The sequence below is a fragment of the Chaetodon trifascialis genome, chromosome 8 (genome assembly GCF_039877785.1).
Source record: "Chaetodon trifascialis isolate fChaTrf1 chromosome 8, fChaTrf1.hap1, whole genome shotgun sequence".
Lineage (NCBI taxonomy): Eukaryota > Metazoa > Chordata > Actinopteri > Chaetodontiformes > Chaetodontidae > Chaetodon > Chaetodon trifascialis.
This window is the reverse complement of record NC_092063.1, coordinates 9,181,855-9,207,176: the sequence shown is the minus strand read 5'-3', so window position 1 is coordinate 9,207,176 and position 25,322 is coordinate 9,181,855. Positions and strand designations below refer to the sequence as shown.

The 25,322-nt window shown below is 43.0% G+C and overlaps 1 protein-coding gene across 2 annotated transcripts in view; it reads right to left on the bottom strand.

The window, feature by feature from the left end:
- Positions 1 to 25,322, bottom strand: part of fgd (faciogenital dysplasia) — a 58,125-nt gene that overhangs the window by 9,763 nt on the left and 23,040 nt on the right. For both annotated transcript variants that reach the window (XM_070968519.1, XM_070968520.1), the window contains exons 2-11: positions 14,659 to 14,829; positions 11,624 to 11,825; positions 10,846 to 11,461; positions 7,762 to 7,851; positions 5,288 to 5,424; positions 2,916 to 3,072; positions 2,651 to 2,789; positions 903 to 961; positions 196 to 342; positions 9 to 101 (exon numbers count right to left, since the gene is read on the bottom strand). In XM_070968519.1, the coding sequence (XP_070824620.1) occupies positions 9 to 101; positions 196 to 342; positions 903 to 961; positions 2,651 to 2,789; positions 2,916 to 3,072; positions 5,288 to 5,424; positions 7,762 to 7,851; positions 10,846 to 11,461; positions 11,624 to 11,825; positions 14,659 to 14,829 (1,811 nt within the window). The remainder of the gene's footprint in view (positions 1 to 8; positions 102 to 195; positions 343 to 902; positions 962 to 2,650; positions 2,790 to 2,915; positions 3,073 to 5,287; positions 5,425 to 7,761; positions 7,852 to 10,845; positions 11,462 to 11,623; positions 11,826 to 14,658; positions 14,830 to 25,322) is intronic.

Genomic DNA, 25,322 nt, shown 5'->3' with positions numbered 1-25,322 from the left:
AGCTGCACCTCCATGCCAGCAATGTCAATCCTCTCTCTGACGCTGAACTTCTGTCCCATCAGTCTGAGTTTAGGCACGCAGTATAGCACCATATTGTTGAACTAGATCAGAGAGAGAAAAACATCACATAATCACACGTACAAAGATCTCTCAGCAGTGTGATATTTATTTCATTTAACACTTTGGTCTTCTCACCAAATAGAGGTATCGGTCTTGTGCTGTTCCATTTTTGGCTGACATCTTCTTGATATGTCCTTCTTTGATGAGCTCGTTGGCTGGGTTAACGATGTCCTCTTCCCCTCCAAGCCTCTCGTAAACCTCCAGCAGCTTGTGCATCTTCTCCTGGAAACATTAGGCAACGGGAGGATGAGGAAAGCAGAAGCAGACCAGACACTTGAGAAAGTGACAAGACAGATGGAGCTATAAGCCAAACTCCACCAGAGGGGGTTATTATGTTATCAGCTAAGACTCTCATTCATTCATGGGTTTTCCATTAAGGCAGAAAGCAGGCATCACATTTCTTTATTGATTCCAAAACACATTTGTCTGCTGAAGTTATTTGAAGGTTGAGAGAAATACAAGCAACATGGCCAGACAGAGGAAATAGATGGAGAGGATGAGTGTTAAAAAATCAGCCAGGCTTCCTCAAGCTGTGAAACTTGAGGCAGGAAACAGCAACTTCCTGTCTGTACTAATTCATCTCGTTTACTCCCTCAGACTAACACTTGCAGCAATGCTGCTGACTGACAGTACAGCATCAGCAACTCTTTGATTGGGTAATATGGTTAGCTGGTTTTTATGCCGCTCAATGAGACAGAAGAGGAGTGTTGAAATGAGTTTGGAAAGAGGCGACAACAATAACAAAGCGGAAGATTAAAGTGTAGTGTTGAGCAAAGTCTTACCATTTTCCTGATTGCCGCATTGGAATGATTAGCTGCTGTAGAGATTAGCTCCAGTGCCTCTGTAACAAACATTCACACATACAAATGTAGGCATGTTAGCATAAGACCCATGGATCACAGTGATAAGATCATGTCTGAGTAAAAGTGGCCTTCAGATGGTCAGAGAGGTGATCTGCTATAAATCCAGCATGTTATTTTGTTGTTCACTGGAAAAAATGAATTGTCAGGGGTGTGACAGCCGCTGTATTACACAAATGTAACAAGATCAAACATGCATAGTCTTAGCATTAAATGCACTGTATGCATTAGGCTGGCTTTTAGCCACTAGAGAGCCTTGTACTAATGTCTGCAAGCACCTGAGCCTGCCATCTTAATCATGGCCTACATAAACAGAAGAGACACACGGGTGGGGGAAATGAGGCCAAAAGAACTGTGATGAACTGCTTTTCAGCTGGGGAGGAAGACAGAAAAGCTTCCGTAGACTCCAAACAACACAGTGTGGTGAAGATAACACTCAGGTAAATGGACCCAGTGATGTAGGAGGACATCAGATCGTGTTAAAAGAGTGACACAGTAATGTTAAATGTGTAATCTGTCTCTACCAGGCAGCAGATTAAGCTAAACAAAGAGCAGTAAGATCAGTCTGAAGCATTAGTGTGAATAAAGTCATCTAAAAGGCCTCATGCTCACAACTGAGTAACAAAAGGCACTGAAGCTGCCAGATGTCATGCTTGAAAAAATAAGGTGCTTGTCCCCACATAACAAAATGACTGTTTATCTTACAGAGGAAATCTTAATTTGAATTATTTATTGAGCTGTACACATGATCGCATCGATTCCTGTTAGCATAACATGCTAATAAAACAAATTTTTTCAACAACACAAATATTATGTGCTCGACACGGCACAAATCAAGGGTTTATTGCAGTTTCTCTACCGAAAATATTAAGTTTCACCATATTTATTATATGTATGTAATAACATAATGTAGTACGATACTGCACAAATCCAAAAACGTGATGATATGCATCATGGAGCCAAACAATGACTCATAGTATCATTCAGGCTAAATGTCATCAGCTGGCTCCCGAACCAGGTTTGAGCCGTGCAAAGTAAAAGTGGAGTAGCAGGGAGTGACATCCAGAGGGTAAGTGTTCTCAAACAAGACGTGTTCATATACAACGAGGTGAGGTTCGTTTTTAGCTCCCTCTGACCTCTGCAGTGGTTTTGCAGTTTGTGTTTTTCGACCACAACTCGCCGTTGTTCACAGAGGGGGGAGGGGAAAGTGCCCGTTTCAGTGAAAACAGATATCCACTCTGTGTACGTTTCTAAAGCTTACCAGGAGCTCCAGTTTCATTTACTTTCCTCCTGACCTGCTACTTTCCCCTTCTTCTCCTCTCACCCCTGTACAGTCATGGAGCCATATGACTCAGGATAACCACAAATGCTCACCAGCGCTCTGTGGAATGTGAATCTGCGTCGCTTCACCTCCTTCTCAGGTCTTGTCATTGACCTTTCTGTGTTCATGCCACCTCTAATTATTGCATCAGTTTTGGCTGAATGGCAGTACTCACATTTGCAATGGAGATTTACTTCACCCAGATATGAGCTCTTTATCTTACTGAAGGCACTGTCATATCTATGTCATATTCAGAAAACTGTAACCGGAAGATTTTTCTGCTGCTTGCAGTCGTGACTGAGCGACGCGTGCGTGTGTTACAGTAAAAACAGAGGGTTTAATGTCTCACTCTCTGCGTCTTTTCGGTCCAGAGCGTCATCAGGCAGCTTCTTCAGGTAGTCTTTGAGCAACAGCTCGTAGCGAGGAATCCTTTGGACCGGCTCCAGCATGTGGTGCTGCAGCGTCAGGTTCCCACACACATCCTGTTTCTGAAGGTTCAAAGACAAAAACAAAGATTTGAACTGCAACCCTCTGAATTAGTTTACTGAGCAATAAAATGTAAAAATCTGCTTCTAAAACTGCTTAAAATGCAAAAACAGTAAATAAAAACATACTTGTATATTCTGGACGACACTCTTGAACTGCGAGGACCGCTGCGTCCAGGTGTTGACCAAGTCCATGGCTCGGTCAAAGTTCTTCACATATTCTCCATACATCTTCATGAACGGAGCCAGTTTCTGGAGGATGTCTCCGATACGAGGGTTGGAGTCCCTACAGCAAACACAACAAGCAAACGGCAACAGTGAATTCACAAAAGCTGAGAGCAAAACATTACTTTCTTCCAGATCTTCACAGCTTTATAGCTTTCATACAGCACTATGGGTCTATTTGATGGAGGAAATATGATACTGTGTGACTGTGTAAGCAAACTGTAATACTGTACAGTGTAAGCTGTCGGGATGGGACAGTTCTGTTCTTATGTCATACACAGTATTTTGTTCTGGAGATGAAAAAAAAGGTTAATTGTAGTGCTGTCAATCGATTAAAATATTTAATCGTGATTAATCTCATGAATGTCATAGTTAACTCGTGATTAATCGCAAATTAATTGCACATTTTTAGCTATTCTAAATGTCCCATTAATTATCATTTTAATACATGTGTGTAATATATGTGATTATCAACATGGAAAAGTAGATAGGCCTGCTTTGTGCAAATGTTTTTTTTTTTTTTACTGAAAACAATGTGTAGTGTTATATTTCATACTAATGTTCTCATTTTGAGCAGTCATTCACATTGGAATGAATCAAATCTCACACATTTAACTCAATAAACAGATGACAAAAAAATAAATGATTGGTTACAAAAAAGCCCCTTCAACAACCCTTTCTAAGGGATCAAAACAGGGTGATACAAGATAAAGTTACAAAGTGCACATCATTGTAAACTAGGACTCAGGCTATAGTGCAGTTAAACCACGGCTTAAACTTTCCTTTCTTAAGTTTCCTCTGAACATGCAAGCAGTCAGACTATACTGCTCTTCTGTTTATTCACCAGAGGCTCATCAACGCAGCCTCTTATTTCTCTCCAGAAAGAATGAACATTACTTGGCTATGGCTGCAGTAAGCTTATTTTTAGTTGCGGTATCCATATGCCTCTGTCCAAACTTTGGTCTTGTCAGTTGACCCATCTGGCAACTTTTTGAAACTAAACTTTCTATTCAGAATCTTGTTCGCATCCACTTCGGCGTTTCACGCTTGACATCCGCCTACACTTTCACAGCTAGCGAGCAGGCAAGACCAAAACATGCGTGGGACGTGCCCATTGTCCCAATACACAATCGAATCCTGTAGTTTTTTAACGTTACTAGCAGTGGCCACAGCTTCTAAAAAACTACAAGTTCACTACGTCACAAAGAACGTTAATCGCGCGATAAAAAAAATGATGCCGTTAAAATTGATTTGCGTTAATGCCTTAATAATGCGATATTATTGACAGCACTATTAAAAAGGAAATGCAAGTGCAATTACAGTTTTGTAATTTTATCGTGGTACTTTTCAACTTTCAGGTAGTTTCCCCATGTTAAAAGATTATTTCTTTCACTACTTACTTTCACTCAACTACATCTTACAAGCTTTATTGACAGTTCAATCAACCTGCCCATTAATTTAATTGTTTATGCAGTCAGCTTTTATACATGTAAATGCTTCAAGTTCCTCAAAAGCTGCTGGGGGAGCAGATTTCTGCAGTTTCCAACTTAGTGAAGCGAGGTTGGTCATTAAAGGTTTGCTTTAGCTGATTCATCGTTCTTTTAACAAGCATGAAACATTTTGACAGCAACTTAGGCTAAAACATTGAATACATATACAAGACAGGAGGCAGTGATGTCACTCTTCACAAGAAAGAAACGAAGAAAGGCTCATAAAAATTAGACTAATCTGAACATTATTGGAGGATTGCTCAAATTAATCCTTCTTATGAACTTTCTTCTTATGGTGCACTTTTCTGACTAGCTGTGTGGATGGCCGTGTGTGTGTGTGTGTGTGTGTGTGTGTGTGTGTGTGTGTGTGTGTGTGTGTGTGTGCCAGTTCTTAAGTCTTTCTATTTGAGCCAATACATTTTAATGAGTTCCAGAAAATAGTGTGCCGGGAACCATTATGTGACAGGTGATTTCCCTAAACAAAGCCCTCGAGAGGAGTCATTATCTACCAAGGGTAGCTGATGTTGGCACAATATTACACACACAAGGTACATTTCCTGCTGACTGTGATAAAAAGACAGAAAATGCCTTCATTCTGCAACTCTGACACACACAAAAACTCACACAACCTAGCAACGCGACACCACCGACAATAATGCCCTATGCTGTCGCCCAGCTGTCTGAGTCTTACAGCCAACACCAACGGCCGAACTGACCACTACAGAGCCAAAGCAGATGACGTCACACTGATACTCGTGGAAAGCATTTGAGCTGTTTATTCCTCACCATTCTCCAGTAATGCGGGTCTTGAGCTCAGGGAGCAGGAACTTGTCGTGGAAGCAGTAGATAGAGGAGATGTTGGAGAAGATCCCTGTAATGACGTCCTGAGGGATTCCAGCCTCTGTGAGCTTAGTGCAAAATACCTGCAGAGATAAAGAAAAAAACACAACATGGGTATACAAATACTCATGCAGCTGTTTCTAAACACCCTCAAATCTGGCTCCTATTCACAGAGCAGGAATGTAAACTTAGAAATTTCTGTGTTGCTGCTCATCCACACAAAAATGTTCATCTTCTCCAGCTTTGGCTTCTTTAAGTGTTGGACCTGCAGCTAAATATGAGTCAAGTAAAACTAGATTAACTATAAAATATAAACTTGACAGACTCATTTCGCTGTTTCCTGCCTCGAGCTTCACAGCTTGAGGAAGCCTGACTGACTTTTTAACACTCATCCTCTTCATCATGACAGCAGGAAAACCACTGAACAAACTAGTTGCAACTAATGACCTGTTTCATTTCAATTATTTTACAATTATGTCTTCGATTCAACTGCTTAGCTGATAAAATGTAATGAATTATGAAAAGTGCCCATGAAAATTGTCTGACCAACAGTCCAAAAGAGAAAGATATTCAAATTAGAAAGACAAAAAAAACAAACAAACAAACAAAAAAAAACAGTGAGCCATTAGAGAAGCTGGACCTGGCAAATGTCTGGCACTTGATAAACAACTTTACAATTCAAAATCAGCTCAATAGTCATAGCTGGCTGTACTTAGCATGTGAAAACTGTCCTGTTATGGCCTTAATGGCTCTGGAGGCACTTCATCAAGTCAAAAATAATAACAAATAACAAAAATAACCCTGATGATGTCATGGTGATGTCACCAGGGTAATCTTAGCTTGGAGAAAAATGTGTAACAGAAAGCCTGTTTTAAAAAATGGAGGTGTGGTGTTTGTTTGAAGTTGCATTCTGGGAAATGTAGGATTCAGTTTATCTGGAGCTTGACCCATACCAGGAAGTAAAGGGCAGATAAATATCTGGTTGTTTTTCTCTTGTGAGTCTCACAGGTTTACGGAAGTGCAATACTAAATCACAGGAGAACCAATAGCACAATAACAAGTTTATGTCAGCAAGGAATCAAATGATGTTTAGGCTCTGCTTTGAAAACAAACATTATTACACGTCATTGCTCCTGTGATAAATGACTTCACCCGCCGCCTCCATCACCTTTCGCTTCCCTGCTATCAACAGATTGCCACTATCGTTTCCATGGAAGCCAGTGTTGCGTGAAAGTGAGATGAAAACAGGAAGTTAACTGTGAGGGTTGCCTGCTTTCAGTAGCAAATAAACCAGAGCTGTTCTGCGATAGGGCAGCTGTGCATCTCCTCTACCACATGAACTTCACAAAGAGGAAGAAGACCGAACCACCAGGAGACAGTTCTCATCACAAACATGAGCGAACAGAGACAGAGACTGAAAAACATTACAATAACCCGTTTACAAAGCTGAGAGATGATTGAGCAAAAGCGCAGACAGAGCTGAGGACAGGTGGAGGAAATGACTTGTAATAGTATAAAAGAAGAAAGCGTGATTTTTAAGAGTTTTAACATAAAGAAAATCCATCAGATTTAAGGCTGATTAGCCAATTAGTACATCAACACGATCCTTTTTCAAGCAAAGATGACAGAAATTAATTTGTTCCAGCTGCTCAAATGTGAATACTTGCTGCTCTTCTTTGTTTTCATTGATAGTAAACTGAGCATCTTTGACCTGCTGATCAGATTTAATAAGAAATCTGAAGATGTAACTTGGGACTTGAAATGGAAATTATTGCTAATTTTTCCTGCTATTTCACAGATCAAATGACTCACAGATTAATAAAGAAAATAATCTTGTAAATCAGAGCCTTGAGAGATGTTTACCTCGGTGTTTAACTGCTCCAGAATCAACGTGGACTTGATGAGTAAGATTTGACTCATGATTGCAGCATTGAGTCCAGACTGTTTTTTAAAGAGCTTTCTCATTTCTAATTATAATTATAAATCCGGCTAAGAGTCAGACACACATCTTTAATCCACAGGATTCACACACAAGTAACTAAATAGCACTGTGAGGGCATGGCACTGAAACACACTCTTACACACACATACACACACACCAATATGTGCTGCTTTGTAGACACATAGGTGCACATGCTCAGTCTTGTGGTGACAAAGCGGTATTTATGCTGCACATGTATAAATATAAAACAGATAGACACACACACAAGTTTCTCACATGCTCGTGCTTACACTGCTCTGAGTAATCCAGTCAACAGAGGAAGGGTTGTTGTCCAGTGCCGGATTTAATCCAGCTCAGCCCTGATCTCAATCACTAAGACCACTGGCACATTTAGGAGATTGAAATTTGGACCGCAGGCATCCGAAAACACTGTCACGCTCGCAAACGCACCGCAGAGGAGAAAGAGGCACGGCGTTACCTGGTCGAGGAGGTTGAGTCTTTTGACGTAGGCCTCTTCTGTGTGCAGAAGCTCTTTGGCGATGTTCAGGAGCTTCTGAGTCTCTGAGCACTGAGGGAAACAGACACACAGCAGGGATTACATTTGAGGCGTGAAAACAAAGAAAACACAAACATGTAGACATTATATTACTAAGGAAACCCTCAAGATTTTAGCATCCACAGAGTTCAAGCCAGATTATAAAACTTACATCCACAAATGACTCTTCAAGGAAACAATGATATCATATATACATTACAAGGCACTAACTGAGCAGGTTAAAGTGCATGGTCATGCAGTTTTTAACAGGCTCTGCACCAATGCATTATTCACCACAGCCAATCAAAACACTTTCCTGCCCGACCTCTACATACTTCTTATAGCAAAGCCTTTTTAAAACATAACAGGACTCATGTAGCTCTGTCATACTGAATTAAAAGAAACAAACTTTATATTTTCTTCAGCTGTGTCGCTGCTACCTTCCACTTAAAACTCTCGTCCCAAATCTGTTTATGGCAATATTTAAGCAATTCTATAGCATTTGCTTCACTGTTGGCTCAACAATCAATCTTCATTGGGTGGAAGGCTACCCACCGTCTTATTTCATACAAATAAAAGGAGGTTGTGATGTGACTTCAAGTTGAAAAGCTGAAGTTCATTTAAAATAGATCGCTTAGATAATATAAAATGATTGCTAATGTCACTTGTGAGCAGACATTTTGATATCTGTTTATCTTGAGTGGCAACAACTGAAGTTAATAAATTAAGTGTTCAATCACGATGTCTGGGGAAGGAGCAGGATGGCATCAATGTCAGCTGACTTACTGAAATGTGTTTCTCTTGGTAATACCAGTAAAAGTCAATTATTCTATATTTTTAAGCCATAATTTCACGGAGATGGTTATTATATATTAGCCAAACAAGGCTCCCACTGCTTTCCATCTCTCCCAGTTAATCTGTGGTTCTCAGCCCCAGCCCCATTCTTTCCCAGTAAAGATGTAAATCCTCATAATAATAATAGCCAATAAAGGCTAAATAATTTCTTGGGCAATGTAGTCTTTAGGAAACAAAAGGTCCGATGCGTATTGTGGATTGATCATAGCTTATGGACAACAGCTGGTATAGAGAAATAAGCTCAGTACTTTGTCTTCACAGATAATACTTGTCAGTGGGATCAGTTCATTGTTGGTTTTGGCCTTATTTTTCAAAGAAAAAATATTAAGTATCAGCAGGCTGAGGCAGCACAATCCTGAGCAGATAACCTTTTAGGGACAAAGCTGTGTTTTAGTTACTGGTTTAGTTCTGCGTTGGTAAGCTGTTATTAGCTGATGTGGTGGAAACGAAAGATCTGTCTCTTCATCTCGTGATGACTTGCTGAAGCTGAGACGACATAAAAAATGTACGATTTATCATTAGAAATGATGATGCTGTTAAAGTTCAACCCACTGACACAGAACACGAATCAGGGTCACGAAACATTTAGGGTATTGCGACAGTGTTGGTTTCCCAACAGTTGTCTCCCACACAAATATACGCACACGCTTGAAGTCTTGCACACACATACCTAAACATACAGCACAGATGGGAGTTGGAAACGTTCACCACAAGCTATGTACTGTATGAAATTCCAGCATCACAGGCGATTACCATGCTAACAACAAAGCTGTTTGCAAAGTGGATGGTACACAAAGAAAAAAGTCTCTTATCCTCTTGCAGTGCACATCACTAAAAACCCACATCCTCTGTGACACGGCTGTCATTGCATAGCCATCAACATGTCAGTCGTGGTTTCACGAATGTTCATGCGGACACATACGCAGAAACCCTCAACATAACAACACGCCCTTCCTCTGCACAGCAGTGTTGGGATCAGGAAGCACTGGAGAGCAGAGATACCTCTCCCCCTGTGGGTGTGGGTAGTCAGCAGAGGCCCCGTGCTCGGGTTTTCATGTGACATTCGTGTGAGCTTTGGGCGTGTTTTATGGGGCAGAGAACAGTGCTGAGAAAGACATCTTCTCCTCACAACCATGATAGCAATGCTCTGTAAAACTACAAGACTGCTCGATTACTCAAACTCTGCCCTGAGTTTCTGCTGACGAACAGCTTCTGTTTTTCTGTTTGTCTTCAAATCTCTTCTCATCTGCCACAGTTTCATCATACTGGCATCACCTCCAGAATCTCCTTTTCTTTAGACTTGACCCTGATGCTGTGGGTCTCCAATACAGGAAACCTTAGCACATATAGGCCACCAGAAAGATTATGCACATTGTTTGAGGGATCTGCGTTGTTTACAATCAAACTGAAGGACCAGAGAAAACTGAAACTTTAGCTCAGCTGCGGGCAGATATCTGTCTCTGGACTCTTTTATCTAGCAGCCATCACAAGCTCCTCTTTCAGCTTTTGGGCAGGTATTCGTCCTTTTATGTTACTGCAGAGCTGCTTTTAGATACAAAGCAGTCACTTGTGACCGGCAAAGTGCGGCTGTAACAGTGTCTAACGTTTCATGCAGAAGTATTCTTTGAAACTGCTCACCCAGGCTGAGGTAATAATAGACATGAGCTACTTTTTCCACGACATGAAAGGCAGTCTGACTGTCTGACATGAAGCTTTTAAAGTTGCAGGATGTGCTTGAATTAAAGGTACACTATGCAGGATTTTCCTAAAGAGCAGTGTATGGGCTCATGCACAAGTGTGTGGCCCTCTGCCTGTGTTTTCTTATTTTCTTCTTATTTTGCTGTGGCTGCAACCTCTGGGCAGCTGGTGTATAGCCCCCAGCCAATTACAGCACGCAGGTGAGGGCGGGACTTCTAAAAAGGTGGTTAATAGGTACCAGACCACAAGCAGCACACAACCAATAGGATGCTACAAACAATAACTGACAATTCCTGCGTAGTATACCTTTTAAACATGCTGTGGAGATTCCTGAGAAGTAGTAACGTTAAATATAAATCATAAAGTGAAGTGAAGGCCACAGCGGGAGACATTAATGACCACCTCAGCTTTATATTACGCTCCTTCAGGTTTATGGTTATGACTTCATGAGGCTTAAGCATGCCAGGTACTCACTTTGTGTGCCTCTGAGGGAGCATCTGTCTGAAACCCAGTCTGTGTGTCTGTTATAGAGTGTATTTCTCCACTGCTCCCCTCATCCAAGTCACTGTCCTCGTCCTGCGTAGAGTCCCGCTTGTTTCCCAGGGTAACGCAGCAGGACACGCTTTCCGTTTCAGTGACGCTGTCGTAATGATCCTCCTCGTCGATGGCGTCCTCGTTGGGGAACACCTCCCCCTCTGCAGCGCAGGACGGGCTGTCGATGCCGCTGTCCCGGTTGGGGATCTTCCCGTTCTGCTCCGAGGAGTCCGGATTGTCCAGGAGCTCGTGAGAGGAGCCTTCCTCCCGCTCCACCTCGTCAAGGCAAACAACGTTGTGTGCGATGTCATCCTCGGCACAGTCGTCCAGCGGGGCGTCATCGGAGCCGTCGATGTGCACAGAGGCCAGACGGGAAAGTTCAGACACCTCGTCGGTCCGTTCGGAGGTGACAAGTGCAAGTTTGTCCACGGGGGAGGAGTCTCCCGCGACCTTCGTCGTGCTGTCCTGGCCACAGGAGGAAGCGATGTCAGACGCAGTGTCCATTCTCAGACACAGGTGCAGCTGGGACCGTGGGAGCACCCCCAGGATGGGGACCCTGGGAAAATAAAAAACACTGTCACACCTGCTTTAATGAAAATGAAGACTCAATACAATCCTTTTTACACATGAGAAACAGGTACGAGTTAATATAATGTCCACATCCACACATTCATATTCAAAAATACAAATCTGATGAAAAAGGCAAGCAAGACCTTACTTTGAATTCTCGAACCTTTCGATGAGCAGTCCCACCTTCTGGGCCTCTCTCTGGGGCTGTGCACCCAAGCCAGGAGGGGTAAGACTGGGCTTTGGTTTTGGTGGAGGAGGGGGTGCTGGCAGCGGCCTGGAGGGCGCTGGAGGGATCCTCTTAGGTTTCTTGTCTTGCCCAAGGGCGAGCAGGTGCGCAGGTTTAGGGGGCACTACAGATGCAGAAATCCAGATGGGGCAAGAAAAACAGAGAGAAGAAGCATGAGGCTGCAGACATTAACAAAAACCGTCAGGTAACAGGTATAAATCCCAGTGAGAAAGCCTCCATGGCTGAGGCCATGGGTGAAGCCTGCTGGTTTCCTCGTGATGAAAAACAAAACCCCAAGAGAAAACTCCACAGGGAAGAAGATACACGATAAGCTCATGTAGTAATGGTACAGAGCGAGACCGACACCAGCTTCAACTATCTGCCAACTTCCTCATTTCAGAACAGGATGCTGAGATGAGTGCGTGTGTAAGCCACCGCGGCTGCAGTTGCATTAGAAAAAAAACAACAACATAGACACAGACAAGCTGTCTTTAGAGTGCACAGTGCACTCATGCATGCCTGCACACAACAGACTTATGATTTCACAGACAGGTCTGTGTATTTACATCTATTATATTTTCAGAAATGTAAACGTCTGAAAGCAGGAAATGTGACACGTTACAGTTGTTAATTTGAGCACTTCCTGTGTCTGCGTGCCCTGATAGAAACAGAGAGGCTGAGCAGACTTTTCTTTGCAAAGATGTGATGATAAACTATTTTCAAAAGACAGGACTGGTCCCATTTCTCCTGAGAATTAAAACACAGATGTTTCAGTTTCTAAAATTTCATCTGTCATATGTTTTTAGCCAGATGACAACAAATGAGATTCTGTGACAGGGTCGTGTTGGAGCTTTGCACACAGTCACATTTGTTCTATGTACATTATTTCATTTTTCTAACATATATTTTAGCGTTAGGGTTCAATCAATTCGGCTCAGGACCTTATTGACGACGGCTGTTTTTTCTTCTTCACATACTACTGTATTAGACTAATACACACATTTTTGTTGATAATAAATAATAAAATGTTCTATATGCAGCTACATTGAGAAATCCTGCTGACAACAGTGGCAAACATGTCCAGCACCACTGCATCGCTGCATGTTCAGTCCCAGTTCAATACAGAACAAATGTGCTTCACACAGATCATCTATTAATCTTTCAGTGAATAAAAAGCCAAAAAAACAACACTTCCATGTGAAATTATGAAAGACTAAAAAGTAAAATAACAATATGTATGGCCAACAATTAAAAAATAACATAACAAATACTCATATGTAACAGGCTAATAACCAACTCTCATCATTTTTTAACTATATTGACAATTAATTGATTATCAATCACGGATCAACCTTCAGTGGATCAAATGGCTTTTTTAGTATCAATATGAATGTAATCAGGACTGGCTGAACAAAGTCATATTAACATGTGTCTAAGGGAGAGAGCTGTGGTGTGATCATACATGCAGCAAAAATGGCATCACACACTCTTTTTGTCACACATTAGGGCAGTTACATGCTTCATCATTTTCTGACCACAGAAGCTTTTCCGGGAACCTTTTGAGGAACTGATGAACTTGTCTAACAGTACCTGCATTTTGACCAGAGGAACTTTTTTTTTTAGTTCCCCCGCCTCTAAACCTCCCTGCTCCAGAGTTACTGCTCGCTCAGGATGAGCTACAAGTGGAATGAAAAGGCTCTGGAGAGGAAGTTCTTCCTGTCACGTGTGAAACTGTATGTATTAAAATATGCTACCACCACTAGAACTAGCTTGAAAATGAGATAGCTCGTTTCCTTGTCTTGAAGCGTGGCAGCACGGTGGAGCAGCAGGTAGTGCACGTGCCTCACAGTAAGAAGGTCAATGGTTCGATCCCTGGGTCGGGCGGGGCCTTTCTGTGTGAAGCTTGCATGTTCTTTCCGTGCACGAGTCGGTTCTCTCCAGACACTCCAGCTTCCTCCCACAGACCAAAAACATGCTCATTAGGTTAATGGGTGACTCTAAATTGTCCTTAGGTGTGAGTGTGAGCGTGTGTGGTTGTATGTCTTTATATGTTGGCCTGCCATCGACTGGCGACTGGTTCAGAGTGTACCCCGCCTTTCGCCCAATGACAGCTGGGATAGGCTCCAGCCCCCCCGCAACCCTGAAAGGGATAGTCAGGTATAGACAATGGATGGATGGATGGATGGATGTCTCGAGGCATGTTATTATTAGTTATCATTTTGATAGAGGTGGTTCCTTGACAGAACACTTTATTTTTGTTACTTTTCATTTATGTTACTGGTAGTTCACTTTGTTATGTTTCTAGATAGATTTTCAAGCACTTTTACTCCACTGGTAACTCTGCAGCACTGGACCTGGTCCTGATTTCAAACTATAAATCAAAACCTAAAAGCCTGAATAGACGAGTACAGAACCATAACTAATTCAGGTGGTTGGAATTTTAATGCATCATCTCTTCCTCTGGGATTCTTTTCCTTGACATTTTATGGAGAAAACAATTCCTTAAAGTTGTCACACAACTGTATATGTGATCAACTGAAATAATACTGATGATCATTCATTCTTGCTAATCCTCCAGCAAACTTTGAGCATGTGTGATCCACTTCCATATTGGGGCCAAGTCTGTGGTGTAATGTCCTACAATGTCTCTCAGTAATTCCCAAAACATAACACATGCTGTTCATATTTAGCATTGGTGAAACGATGCCCAAACAAACACTTGGGAGCCACTGGCCTGCTTTAACCCAGCAGCTCCTGAAGAGGTGGCCTACTGAGCTGAGTGACAGAGTGAGGCCGGATGGCCGACGCGTACCAAGTCATAGAGGAGTGTTTGTCAGAGCAGAACGAATGACAACTCAACAGCAGAGGTCTGATCCTGCTGCTCCTTTCAATCATAATGACAGCCCAGATGTCAAAACTGGCCTCGGAGGCAGTCATACTGTGTCGAAGTATTTTACCTTGAGGTTTCTGTGCAGTTGGCTGTCTGGGTGAGGTGGAGGGCTGGGGTCGGGGTTTGATGGCAGGCCTGTCGTGACATGGTCTGGGGGTCGGTCCTTTCTTTACCAGCCGTGGAGAACACAAGTAGTCCACTGATCCACACTGGTACTGCAAAGAGGAGGCGGGGAGGTCTGCAGAGAGGAGACGCCGAGACAGAAAATATTAGGTATTGATCAGTGTAATGAGATTCATGTAAACACACGCCAAAACCCCAGCATAATCCCGCTGCAGCGATGCAGTGGTGTGCAGTGGCAGTACTGTGGGTGAACGACCTTGAGCTCAGTGTGTGTTTCAGGATGTCGCCCTCGGACAGAGAGCAGGGGGACCAGAGAGGAGAAGAGAACCTCTGCGGCATCGATCGTGACACCGGGCCCGAGGCAGCACAGAGAGCTGCAGAGGCTGCCTATTGGTTTCTGTCACACTCTGTGATGGGCCACTATCTGATTGACTACATCTAATCTTCTCTGGACCCTGTCTGTAAATAGACTGTGTGTGAGTGAGAGAAAGTAGTTCAATAATGTAGATCTGTGTGTGAGCCACATCACCATTTCTGTTGAACAGTAAAGTTGTTCTGACTCTGATTCTGATTTTGTTTAGTTTTTACTGATTTATACCTAAAAAATAGTGGCTGGTGATACTTTTTTTTTTGCTATTGTCAACAAAACCAACCCAAAGCACTGAGCTCATTAGTTGCTACTAAAGAAGCAAATCTTAGTTTTTTTGATTTCTTGATTTGCTTATTTACAGATGCAACATTATCATTCTCTTAGAGTCGTGTTTCTGGCCACCTGGCAACTGTAAATTGAGTGTTCACTCTCTTTCAGCTCTGTTCTTGGTCTCCACCAACTCCTGAGGGGAATATCAGGCTCCTCGCTGCCAGATGCTTCACCAGCTAGCTGCTAACTGTGTCTGTCTGCCATTTAACGCTGAGCAGATCCAGGTTTGAAGAGCTATCCTGGAGCTGCAGATTCGGGTGATAATCATCCTCACTGCACAGCAGGGTATTAACAGGAGCACAACAGTGTATGAAGACTCAAAAAAAAAGTACAGTACCCAATGTTTAGGATGAGAAAGGAGCATGTAACCCAGCGCAACAGTGTGGCTCACTGACGTGTTCAAACAGCTTCTGGACACAATAGAGGTATACAGCAAAGATATGTGTGACTTTTGTGTTCCCAAAATTTGTTGTCTTTGATGTTTCAAGAAGTCCACTTGTGACGAACAGAGCTCAGAAAATCTTCCAGTTAGAGGAAGTGATGAAAAAAGCTTAGAGAACAGAAATGAGGTGCTAATTATGCACCAAAATTCATCTACAGTAACTCAACAAGCAACAGTTAAACCACCAGTGTTTTTCCAATCAGTTTCCAGCCGGGTTCTTGAATTATTTATTCTTATCTGACTATAAACATGAGTGTCAACACTGTTAAATATTCAAGACTTCTGGAGGAATATAAAGACTGATAAGTCCTGTAAAATACACAATCTAACTGACATGACAGAAATCAAGACAGAGACGAGGGCAGAGGTTGTAATATGAATGCGTCAGTAGCCTTAGAGTCAGCTGAAAATAAGGACTTTTGAAGTCCACTGAAATGAAAAGCCAGCCTTTGTAACAATAACAATGCTTTGTGAGGGTGTGTTTTTGGCAGTTTTAGCTGTAATCTGATGTGTCCGTCCGTTAGATCAAAGTGACATCCCAGTAGATTATGTTAATAACTCTGCGAACCGCAGCCACACATCTCTGTTCCTTCAGCTCACGGATTCGATCTCGTCACCCCAACTCTTCCTCCTCTGGATTACAGCCCGAAATTGCACCGAGCCCCCCCACTAGAGCCTTGGCACGTCTAATTTGGTGTTTTTCAGCTGTGCTGCAGGCAGTGGAAGGAGAGAAATCAGCCAGTAATGAGTCCTGTTACGCTGTCTGCCCCATGTGGCACACTGCAGGCTTTCCCACCATCTCTGCACCACAGCGGAATAAGAGCAGGCAGGGGGGAGAAGATGAGGCTTACGAGCAGCTCTCTCAACCCTATTCAGCACAGAGATGAAAAAATGTGAAATTGTGTTTTCCCTGCAGAGGATCACAAATAACAGCAGGTTTTATATTCACTCTGACCCTTCTTGAATTTGGTCCCTGGCAGCAGAGATATTGTGAGCTGGGGTTTCTGCTAATGCCGTCTCTAAACCACAGATGACTCATGAGTCAGAGGAAAGGCCTGACCTATGATCAAGTGAACAGGCATGTCCTTTTGCCTCGTCAGGAACTCAGTGACCCAAGGCTGGCTGGGGGCTCTCTTGGGAAAAACAAACAGCAGTGGAAGATGGAGGCATAGGGGCTGGTACCTATGGAAACTCTGTGTATTCATGGTTACCCGAGAGCAAAACGTGGCCCTTATAAGAAGCTGCCAGACACCAAACAGGAACTTGACAACACAGCAGAGAGAGGAGTGTTTTCTTCTTCTTGACGATAAAGCTACCCGACATGTCATCCTTCACCCAAGAAACGCACAGTCACATGAGATAAATGAACAAGTTAAGTTAAACTAACACTTATCGAGCACATCACGATCCAAAATGTTTCCAATCAAAGGAATCTAGCTTACAATGTTTCAGAGCAGAACATGTAATTCATCAGCTGTGCAGTTTCTTCTCATAGAGGTTTAAAGAAAAAAGGAAATTACCTTCCCTCCAACGGTTCAGTTTCACGTATCCAAAGTCCAAAGGACAAGAGAGCGGAAAACTCTCCCACACAACCCGGTCAAAATCAAAACAAATCCTGCCCTCCCAGTTTGCCAAAGTCCGCGTGTGCAACTGAGTTGAGTCTTTGTTGCAAACAAACGCAGACACACACGCCCTAAAAAAAATCCTTCAAAGCTCCGTCCTGTTTTACGCCCAGACACACACACACACACGCATTCACCTGTCCTTTCCCAGGTGTGTTTGAGGAGCTGCACCTGTCCTTTCACCTGCCAAACCTGATCCAAGTACCTCCTCCCAGAGCCCAAGTGACGTGCATGTGTGTCACTGTGGAGTCCAGCCATCTCCGCATGCTCTCACAACTGGGCCACAGCATATATGTCTCTTTGCCATGAACACACAGCTCGCTGGACTGCACTGTTCTTCCAAAACTCACAATTACCCAAACAATGCTTGAGGCTATGACTGAGGCACCTGACTTGGATTTGAACTCTGATTGGGTTGGGCAACGTCTACCAGATTAATGCGACAATGTTCAGAGTGAAGCATCGCAGTGGAGGGTGATATCATCTTACTGTACGCTGGATTATGAATTTCTATTTTCTGCACATTTGAGCCCATTCACAGCTCATCATCGCCTACTCACCCAGTCTTTCCTTAGTGTTCCTCACTATGACCCATGCTTGTGCTAGACAGATCATCTGATTATAAAAAAGATCAGATGCAGCTCATACCAGCGAATTAAAAACAGGCAGCCAGCCATGAGATGCAACACTAAAATCATCAAGCATTTCCTTCAGTCATTAGAGAATTAACAACTGTAAACATGATATATTCTCAGTTAAACGAGCAGGACGAGACATGGTGAGCAAAGGGTTAATAACAAGCATTAAAAATGATTAGGAATTATTTGTTTAAGACAGTTTTGGCACTTTGCTTAATCTTTGGTAGGCGTAGTAGTCTGACTCCAACCTGTTCTCGGTTCCTGGAAGAGGCGCTCTGTGAGTAACTGTTCATACTCAAATGAAGACTCAAACCCCGATTTACGAAGGACGGCACAAACCAGGTAGGTTTAAAAATAATGCTTATGTCTGGGCCTAAATTAAAACATGCTTTCACTGGTTGGTAAATAGTGTGATTTAATATTAGTATTAGTATTATTAGTATTAGTATAATATTAATTAGTAAATCAGGTGCAAGGAGCTTTTCTAATAACTGGAATAAACCCATCCTCCATCTTTGCGCTCTGTGGCTGACACCCCTGAAAATGGGCTACATATTCATCGTCTCTGAGGCACTAAATGTTGTGATAAATACTATAATCATGATTGATTTCTTTCACTACAGAGAACCTACTCGCCAAACGGAAAATCTACCACCATTTGGCGCTTGGCGGGCGTTAATTTCAGACCGCGAAGATCCGAAGACGGCATCATCAAGCAGCCCTCTGAGGGATCCGAGAGATGAAATTAATATTGGAATTGTGTAATTGTGGGGAGGGTTTTGTGAAAACACACAGGAGAGCACTGATGTGAGCTCATTAATTTCCTCTGCTCGGTTCCAGTTACTGAGGGACGGATGAATAGGACAATTAGACAGGAATTACACATGTGAGGACATCATCGCCCTGTTGGCTGTGGGTTACTATGACAATCTTTCCCCGCAGAAACAGCTGCAGCCACAGTACATCGCTGTAATTACGCTGACCAGGTAACAAACAGCCTGTCTGTCTTATCTGCTTGATCGCAGCTGTGATATAACAGAACAAACAGCAGCCAAAGAAAACATGATATTTTGGGTCGGAACCTGAAGGACAGCATTACAGCACAGTGTGGTGTTTGTCTTTCGTACTGAAACGTTCAGATACTGCCAGGTATCTGTCAGGGACACTCTCACCCTCTCTGTTTGTGTCTCAGTGAAAAGCACATGTCCCATCAAATCACTGATGACACTGTGATGCTGTCACAGAAGAGGAACCTGAGGAATGTCCCTCTTATGTCACTACGTGGCAGCGATGTGTACGAGTGTGTGTCGCCTTTTAGGAACCCTTTCAGGAAGTGCCATCATCATAACAATAACGAACCCTCAATAAGTCTGCACCTTCTTTAGAAAATGCTTAATGCTAATCAGTCACACTAAGAGGCTGAAGGCGTTTTTCGTTTAAAGCGGCTGGGTATCATTTCATATTTGTTGATACCATTGCCAATACCACACCCAAGTTTCAAGACAAATACAAAAACAATTCTTTTTTCTTCACCTTACAATGAGGAAGTTTCAGCCACGGTAGAGTCATGACTCTAGGGAGTCTTTCAGTCAGTCCACACCTTTAACCCACACCGAAATATCCCAATCTGGATCCCTCTAGCCCCACCAGCAGGGTGACATTTGTGGTCTGGAGTGGGGATTTGTCTCGATAACCACTGGATGGAATGCCATGAAGTTTGGGACAGACGGACCTTTGTTTCTCCCCCTCAGGATGAAATGTTAATAACTTTACGCCTGGCGTCCAGTACTTAGTATAAAAGTATACTTTGTGTGTAGTGCTGGTTAGCAAGCTAACACGCTAAACTAAGATGGCAAACATGGTAGACATTAGCCTATACCTGCTGAACATCATCATGTTAGCATTGTGGGCTAACACGAGCGTGCACAGCCAGACGGAGCTACAAGCTGCAGGCTCTTACTCTTGCTCATTTAATAAAAGAAAGAAAAGGTCTCAAGTGTTAAATAAGCACAAGCAGCCGCTCAAGGATTTGGGCTAAATAAAGGTGGAATTAAATCATGAGCTATCTGATAAAAGAACAAGTAAACAAGATGTGAATTGATGTCAGCTTTCAGTTCTTTTGACACGATGGAACCAAAACAGTATTAATGTTCTTTATCCAGACATACTTAAAATAGGTTAACTGTTGAACGTTTTTTCTACTGAACAAATATACTGTATTGTGCTATTCCAGAATAATTCATTTTGGGCATCAGTGCCACCTCAAACAAATTAGACAATATTTAAAGAACAGATTATTATGCACAGAAGCTGTATTGTTTTTGGTGAATGCCTGATTTTGGTACTCGCAGACTCAAACACACACTCTCAAAAAATGGCACAAAACTAGCATGCTGTCAGTCACCACCAGCCCTGAGGCGACGCCCACAGAGTCCTTTATTACCCATCATCCCTCGAGTACGGTCCTCTCACCCCGGTGCTGTCTGGTAGGCTGATCACCCGCATGCAGCAGGGTCTCCCCAGTCAGGCAGCCAGTCAATCAGGTCTCCTACTCGCAAATCAACCCCAAGTGAGGCTGAGCTGACAACCCATCTCCCATCACTTCAACCAACCCCCCGATTCCCAACCAAGACCCAGCTGAATCCTAATGACATGAATCTTTAAAAGGCCAGAACAGGAGGTATGAATACATATATGATGAATGCGGCTCAGTGCTGGTTTTCCACCAGATGAGAAAAACAGAGCAATACACTAAACGACAGGAGAGAGCAAAGGCAGTGGAGAAGACGGAGAGGTCGAGCGCCTCCATTACTTTTAACACCATGTCATCGACTACTCCACATCCACTCCTCCAATCCTCTCGCCTCACCCCACATCTTCCCTCCCCGTGCAGCAGGAGACAGTAATGAGCGCTTCGACCTTGATCTACTTTTCAGCTGTCACACCAATGGTTAAAACCTCAAGCCAGAAAATTCACACAGAGACACAAATACTTCAATGCATAATTCTGAGGCGAGTATGCAGAAGTGTCAGACCTAAGGACGGTGAAACACCAGAGTGATCCTGTTCAAGAAACCTCAATATAAGTGTGAGACAGAGATGGACAGAGAAGGTGCACGAAACAAGCCAAACGCTTACAACCAAGCTTCACGTGGATGTACATTTAGCTTTATTTTAGCAAAAATACAAGATTGGAGAGGTGGTTTAGAAGCTTCTGTAGTAGTATTTGGTAGCTTTTTCTCTGAGCATGAAAACATATATACAGCTGAGTGCAACCATCAGACAAATCCACAAGCTCTTAACAACGCCTTTCAAGCCTCCAGGGCTGACTGTTTGATACTCAAACAAGACTTTGGGTACAGCATCACTAACAGGATCTATACAAGCGCGCACATTCAGACAGGAAATAGAGCGGAGAGAGAAATATTGGTGTCAGTACAACAACAGCTGCTCCAGGATCTACAGGAGAGCAGATCTTCAATCAGCAGATTTCCCTAAAAGAGTAACGAGGCTCCAGCTCCCACTTCACCACAGGGTTTATCAGCACACACACATACGCCTGCAATCGCGCACACACACATACAGAGGGATCAACAGCTATCCAATCACGTACAGTAGCATCTGGCCCCAGATTACAAATCTATTTCTTTTCATGCTCTGTTATCATAACCAGCCATGTTCACTTTGTCAAACCTTCCATTGACTTTACTTTATTGATCACCACACAACATCTACATTTACATTTACATTTACATTTACACATGCAAGACTATTTGTTGTGTTGTTTAAGAATTAGTGGCGCCTGAAGTTTCACTCATATCATGGCTTCCCAGGGGCTGGGAGAAAAAGGAGGGGGTAGGTAAGTCATCTTGTTAGGTCTGTCCTCTCCCCCTAAATCAGGTCAGTGGGCACAGCAGGCACACTGACATATCTCCAAAACTAAGTGGGAGGATTTCAGCAGCTCCCACAGATTAGACCCATACGATTTCAGGGGGATAAGACTGCGAGAGAATGAGAAGTTGGAGCGAGGATGAGGAGGCAGCAGATGGCTGGAAAGTGTTGAAGAAAGTCATAAGCCTCTTTCACACATAGTTGCTGATGAACTACTGGTATAACCTCGCAGGCACCGCTGGTGATATTTACACTTGCAGCTATACGTTCAGGAACACTTGTGCTTTTTCTCATATACCATGGCGATGTCGGAGTAGATGGAGTAAAGGACAGTCCGGCAGATGGTCTTAACACTTATGGATGCCAACCGCCATATAACTCAACGGAGGAGGAAGATGGGGGCGGCTGTGCGGGTACGTGGCGACAGATAATTTTCAGGAATCTGGTGGACGAGCTTGTGGTCTTAAAATGCGTTCATATTCACCAGGAGACAAGAAGTGTTTTCTCATGATCGACTTGAATCAGAAACTCACATTCAACACCTGAAAAGAGCGTCGGATGTTTGGAGTTTTTGTGATTCCAGCCTTTCATCAGATGGGCGTAACCCTTTGCATGCTTGTCCCTTCAATGTTAATGCTTTCATTCACAGCACAGCCGGCATTCTCCCTGAAATATTACTACATGTTGAGGTCTGAAATTGGTGGTACAGATTTTCCTGATTATTGATCAATGTTCCCGTTCACACATCACCCCATGCAGGGAATGTTCCTGAACATCTCAGGGGTAGGCTGCATGTGTGGCAGTGGCTCTCACAGAAAGCACAAAACAAATACGGGGTTGAGATACAGTTGAGTGGTTTTGCTGGAAAGTCTGAAGCATGACAGAGGCAAGAAAAGCTATGAGCTCTGTCAGCAAGCACGCTGCACTCAAAGCTCTTAATAGGGTGGCGAAAAATAAGCTGGTTTCAGTTCCTGAAATGATCAACTGGTAACTGTCAACAAGTGGAGAAAGCAAAACATAAACAAAGGCAAGAAATTAATATCAGAGTGGCATCATTCATGTGGAGTCCAAAGTTAATCAAGTCACTCTGGAAGGAATTTTCCTTCACTGTGCCCTGAGAAGAAGTCACCGCCATAGCTACAATGCTGATCTATATTGCTAATATAGTAGGTAGGTCATGGTGAGCTATAAAGAACTACTTTTGCTTTCCGTTGACGTGCAGCTCTGACAAAAGCAGACTTCTGAATGTCTTTACAAAACAGATGACTGAAGAGGCAGCAGCCGGCCACAAGTGCAACACTTCAACAGCACACATGAATATACTGCAGACAAGCGCGTGACACGGGTCAAACAGCAGAGTATATTCACCGGACAAAAGATAAGCAAGGGGTGAGGTAAGACACAGTCGCTGACCTGAGACCTTTTCCCTCAGTGTGACTCAAGGCCATTTCATTCAGCTGTCAAACGCAGCGTAAGTCATGGAACAACACTCAGAATTTACGGTAAGACGCACAATGATGTGATGACAAGACAAAAGAATGATTAAAATTTCATATTCATCATCGGACATGTGAGCTGATAGCACACACAGGCCTCTCTAATTCACAGCCTCCCACTTCAACAGACGCTTTCAGAGGGTTTTTATGAGGCACAGTTCTGAGAAGTCAGCCTCTGTTTGTCTGGATGCAGTGCGGTACAGTAGCCCAGAGCATTACTGTAAAGGAAGCAGCCAAAGATTGGCAATTAGGGCAACACACACACAAGAGAACAAGGGGGTTTACAAACCTGCCTGTGGAGATGACTGGCCAACTGTCCCAGAAACTACTGAAGCCTACTGTAACGGCTCTCAATGGCGGCTTTCACTGCGTTATGTTAGAACCCAACTGGCCGTTCTGTACAACAATCAGGGCAAAGCTGAGCAGGAGAGTCCATCTATTCCTCTCAGTCCATTTGGCTAAACGCTAACACACCTTAACCAGCGAGGGGATTTTTAACTGCTGCTACTGGAAAAAAAATATATACTCCAGCTCTTTCCATTCCCACTGGGGGTGGGGGAGGTCTTGACAAACACAGGTCGGCTCCATGAGTCATCAGCACCCAAAGCCTGAAATAGCATTTTCAAAACAAATTTCAATCATTCCCTGTCCGAAGAAGGCCCTATTGTAATGAGGATTAAGCAGTTCTGGATCAAAGCTTGTTCACTTTTCATACCGACTAAGGGTCTCTGAAGGGTGAATGCATTGATTACTTTACCATATATTGACTGGTGGGATTATCCGATCATTATGGTGGACAGGACCAGTTAAAAACCAGCCATTTGCTTGACTGCATGATTGATTAACTGCTGACTGATTGATGACTTTTAAGGACGTTGAGTACAGTGTCTCCAGCAGCGAACTACGCACCAACCTCCACACACATGCATATCAACATACATATGCATACATTGCTGTGTCGCTGAGTGTGGTGGCTTAACTTTATAGAAACCAATCTGCAGCACAGACCACAAAACTGCTTTGACACTTAACTCATGTCAACATTGGAACCATTACACTGTGATCTGCTAACGTTTTACAGCGTGCTGCAAAGTGTTCTGCTGCGACTGCAGAAAAACATTCGGCAGCTACTAAAAACACTGCCGACCAAATCACTGCCTTTCCCAAATAAAAGGCAACCCATAGTGAGAGAACATTTCACAGGCAACTAAATGACACCTAACGCTGGCCACAGAATTACACCTCTGGAAAAGCCAGCCTGCCCCAGCAGAAGGACAGGAGGAAGTGGCGTGTGCAGAGCAGAGCCACTGAATGCACGTGTTTGTCGGAAAAGGAGGTGTTTTAGTTATGAAAGGAAAAAGGGAAAATTAGAGGAAGGGCAGGATCCCTGTGGGAATGTGTATATTTTTCTATGGGTGTTGTGTGTCTACAGCTACGACTGCTGTATATTTTGATTATTGAATAATCTATGGATGATTTTGTTTGATCAATCAATAAATTGTTTCATCCAAATAAAGTTCTGCATTTACTTTATAATGTAAAAAAATGTGAAAAAATGTATTATGAGGACATATACTTGAAAATTTCTTTCTTTATGCCAATGAAGATGATGAGGACTGCAACAAATGTAAATGCGCTGGTGAATGGTGGAGACAGTTTGCATCAATCAGGAAACAGTTATGCTTTTTCCAGGTAGAGCCAGGTAGAGAGAGAAGTATGAATATCTCTACGTTAGCATCTTTCTAGATGGCCATTTAATGAATTATTTATTTGATTTCTGGTTGAAACACATGCATTCACACATTTTTACACACTTCTT